At 37.1% G+C, this 4,869-nt stretch overlaps 1 protein-coding gene across 1 annotated transcript in view; it reads right to left on the reverse strand.

Annotated features, from left to right (window-relative positions):
* The window catches only part of LOC110315711 (complement factor H-like), a gene marked incomplete at its 5' end in the record, with an annotated part of 11,031 nt that overhangs the window by 1,331 nt on the left and 4,831 nt on the right, over positions 1-4,869 (reverse strand). Inside the window, one exon of the mRNA XM_029534759.1 lies at positions 2,243-2,376. Within this exon, the coding sequence (XP_029390619.1) occupies positions 2,243-2,376 (134 nt within the window). The remainder of the gene's footprint in view (positions 1-2,242; positions 2,377-4,869) is intronic.

Consider the following 4,869-nt stretch of genomic DNA (forward strand, 5'->3'; position numbering starts at 1 on the left):
TTTTCCAGAATTTTTTATACATTTATCACATGGTTTAAAAATTGTAATTCCTTCTATAGTAAATATTCTTCTTTAACAATTTTGAGAATCATACTTTTCATAGGACATCAATAAGTTAAATTAGCTCACTGAGATTATGTTTTAAAAAGTAACAAAAGGAGTTATGATTCAGGGTNGGAATATCATTATTTCCACAGTCCTCAAACATTTACCTACTCTTCATTCTCCAGTGGGCACAGGAGAACATGTTTATCCTCTATAAACATAATTCTTGAGACAAACATAACATTCCTTAAAGTACATGATCACCTGAGGTTGTCAGTACCTAACAGAGCCTCATTTGATATATTACACTTTCCAAATGCAGGTTGTGGCTGCATCAGCAGTGACTGTTGGACCATGTATCACAGGGTTGATGTACTCTACTCAGCCTGCTGAACAATATATTTACCAATTTTTCAACTGTTCTAAATAATATGAGCACAGCAAAGATCATCTAGTGTTACTGTCTTCAACCCCAAGATCTTCTAATATTTACTGATGAATCTCAACTTACTATATATTCAATATGACACAAAAGATTAATTTCTGTAAACACTTGTAACACAGATTCATTGTCATTATCTACATAACTGTTTCAGTTGTCCTTTTATAATGTATTTTTCCCCCAATACTAAAAGATTTGATGAATGTGATGAGCACTTAGCATCCCTGAGGGTTGAGAACTATACATTTTAAGTAGAAAGGTTATGTAATGAAATTACAGAGAGATTACTCATCTTAATCATATCCATGAAGTATCAGAAATTTCACTGTAAAATAAATAAAATACAGATATATTCAAGCCACAGACAGTGCAGCTATATTTGGGTAGATCTACATTGTGGAAACTCAAATTTAGTTGGGTTTGTGGCTCACTGTGCTACACAGATTCTACATTTGTAATTGTAAACCTACTCAAAAGCCCAGGGCAAGAATATCATGATCTGAGTGCAGAGACACACATTAATTCTGGTATTAAAATAAGTTGACTTAATACTGAACAAATAGAAGGGAAAAAAATGAAGTCCTGTCAAAATAGTAATCAACATACTAAATATTCAAAAAAATGAATACTGAAAGCTGTGAGAACAAAAGAGCAAGTAAAATATAAAGGCAAACCTATCAGAATACAGCTGACTTCTTAATGGAAACTCTGAAAGGAAGAAGGGCCTGGACATACTTTCAAAAGACCACAATTGCATCCCAGAATACAGTGGTCAGAAAAAATACTCAATAAACATAGAAGGAGAAAACAAGATATACCATGAGAGTGTCAAATTTAAACAATCTCTATCCTGAGCTGATCCTTACAAAAATTACTAGAAAGAAAACCCCAACCAAGGAGATGAACTAAAACCAAGAAATAAATAAGCTCTACTCTAACACAAGAGATCATCTACAACATAGACAATAAATAATCTCACATGAGCAAAAAAAAACCACACACACATAAGTACACACACACACACACACATTCACACACACACACACACACACACACACACACACACCAACCACCACCACCATCAAAAACATTTCACACAAACTCAAAAGAATATACCTTTGTCTCAACACCTAAAAGAACTTTCTGTTAAACAGACCATAAACTCAGTCACAAAGCTAGTCTCAATAGATACAATAAAATTGAAACAATCCCTTATATCTTCTCAGACTACAGAGATTAAAGGTGAACTTCAACAACAATAGAAATCCCATAAACTCATGGAAACTGAACAATGCTCTTCTGAATGGCCACAGGGTAAAGGAAGAAATAAATAATTTAAGACTTCTAGCATTCAATGAAAATGAAGGCACAGAATACCAAACATATGGGACACAATGAAAGTGGTGTCAAGGGGAAAGTGCATAGCATTAAGTGCCTTTATAAAGACAGCAGAAAGATCTCATCCTAGTGACTTAACAGCACATCAGAAAGCTCTGGAAGAGAAGTAGACAGCGGAAAGTAAACTAGCTTGGAGCTAAGAAACATTATAGGACTGAAATCAATAAAATAGAAACAAAGAGAACAGTACAAAGAATCAATGAAATAAGGGGATGATTCTTTGAGAAAATCAACAAGACAGACAAACCCTTAGCCAAACTGAGTAAAAGGCAGAGAGAATATAGAAACTAATGTAGTCAGTAATGAAAATGGGGACATAACCCCATAAAGGGTTTAGTGCACCAAACCAGACAAAACCTTCAACTTAAAATTTGTCTTGCCAGTATGATGTGCCAGGGTAAAGTTGGCACAGGAATTCAGGGAGTGGATAACCAATGACAGATACAGCTTGAAAGCCATGCCATGACAGTTGCATTCACCTCTGTCATTGACTGGAGGACCAGAAAACAGAGGCTATATGGCCCAGAGACCTAGAATAGATCCAAACATGACTCTCAAAGAAAAAAAGTCAATACAATAATGCCTAATGATACTCGGCTATACTCATAGACTGGTACCCAGCCCAGTCATCATCAGAGAGGCTTCGCCCAGCAACTAATGGAAATGGATGCAGAGACCCACAGCCAAACAATTATAGGATTATTGACAACATTGTGAACCCTAAGATTGTGTTGTTTACAGGAAAAAAATCTGTTTTCTAGTGTGGTGTAGCTCAGCCTCAATACACACCTTTAATCCATCTCGCTGTAATACAGACAAGCGCTTACTACACACCTTTAATCAAAAACAGTGTTAGCTGGTAGAAGGAAGCACTCATGTTTGAAAGAGATGTCAAATTGAGTCTCAGACAACTTGATAAATCAGAGAAAGATTTGAAAGAATAGGATATGCCTAACTCTCATGAGAACACAGAGAAAAAAAAGAGGCTACTTAAGAGAAAACAGCAAGAGGAAGAGGATGGGGGACCATTTAACTGGGACAGGTTGCAGAGACAGAACAATCTAGTCACAACTGAAGTTGGGAGGAGCCAGAAAATGAGAAGGGGCCAGAGGATTATATCATATTGCCAGAGTTAATTTGATGCCAAGCAGAGCACAAAGTCAAAGGCTCAGAGAGAAACCAGATTGATTCAACCAGTTTGCAGAGGAGTTTAAGCCAGAACAGTTGAGTTGAATGATCCAGGCAGAGTTCCAGAAGTACTAGGAAGGTGTGGTCTTACACACCAGTAAGTCTCAGAGGCTGAAATCATTCTTGGCCTAGATAAGATTGTACAGAGGCTAGATAAAAGAGTACAGGACTAGGCCTAGGCTAGCAGAGAGAAGCATTAAGTCTATGACACAACAGTTACTCAGGAAAAAGCTACTTTTGTGCTGAATATTAGACAGAGTTTGGAGAATCCTGCAGAAGATGGNGAAGAAAGATAATTAGAGCTAGAAGGATCAAGGACACCACAAGAAAACTCACAGAGTCAAGTAACCTGGACAGTTGGGATTTCACTGAGATTCAACTGACAATCAGGGAGCCTGAATCGAATGTATGTCCTCTGTATATATATTTTATAGTTGTATAGCTTCGTGTTTTTGTGGGATTCCTAACAGAGTGTGTCGTTTGTTTTTTGATTCTTTTTCCTACTTTGGGCAACCTTGTCCTCATAATGAGTTGCTTCATACTGCCAACATGTAAGCAGAAATGCCTCATCTTACTGAAATATGATAAGGCATAGTCAGTTGATATCCCTGGGGGGGGGGCTCAGTTTCTGAAGGGAAAAGGAGGAGGGATCGATGGGGAGGAACAGGTTGATTGGGGTGGAGGAGGTGGGAAGCTGAGTGAAAAGAAACATCAGTTATGATGTAATATATGAGAGAATAAGATTTATATAAAAAAGTCCTGATGGCAAAAACATTTACTAAATAAATAGAGCCAATAAAATGTAATAAAAAAGAATTTTTAAGAGAACTAAATTAAAAAAATAAAGTTAATTTTCTTACAATTGTTATAGTTATTAATACTATTTCTTAGTGGAAATAGCTTCTTTCATTTTTATGAGTTGGATATGATAGATTTTCCAAATTCTCATCTCAGTTCTAATCTTGGTTTCTCATTGTTGATGCTATTGGAAAGGGTATAAAGTTCAGAGATTCTGGAGACACTGAAATAAGTGAAGTCATTGGGTCAATGCCTTTGACGGGATGTTGAGATCTTGGCCATTCCCTTATATCTCTTTGCTGGTGGTCGTCAGGCAAGGAGTTTTGACTTACCACTCACTCTGACATAAAGATGCCCCTGGTAACAGGATAAAAATGACAACAACTTGACCATAAACTCAAGTCAGCAAAACAAAACAAATCCTTCTTCCAAGTAATGAATTCAGTAATGCTGACTTAGCAACAGAAAGGTGAGCGGGAAGAAATCCTCGAGAGCTCTCCTGTCATTGTGCGCTCTGTTCCTTAGGGGATATCAGGCTTAAGTGTGATACACCTTTACCATAGACTTTTAGATAAAAGAAAAAAGTATGGATGCAGATAGGCAAAAAATTGAAAAGAATGGAGTATCCAAGAAATTAAGTACTCTTGATTAAATATAACACAGTGAAATACATATATTGAGAAGGCACTGACATTGTTCAAAGCAACTCTCTCCAGATAGAGAAACAGATTCCCTTCTTCACATGTATGCTGAACTCAGTATATAAGGAACAGCCACGGCCAAAACATTGTATGCTCCGTGTAGCTGATGGATGGGGTCTAGACTCCTATTGTATCTCTGATCAGTAACTCTAAGGCAGGTTAGCTTTTGTGAAACAACCTATACAGAGGCTTATATGGTAAGGAACTGAGCTCTCTTGCCAAATCCTAGTGTGGCATGTTGGACATAGTGCCTAGCAAAGTCTCCTGATGACTGACAGCCAAGAATATCTGACAGCA

The sequence above is a fragment of the Mus pahari genome, unplaced genomic scaffold, assembly GCF_900095145.1.
Source record: "Mus pahari unplaced genomic scaffold, PAHARI_EIJ_v1.1 scaffold_13265_1, whole genome shotgun sequence".
Lineage (NCBI taxonomy): Eukaryota > Metazoa > Chordata > Mammalia > Rodentia > Muridae > Mus > Mus pahari.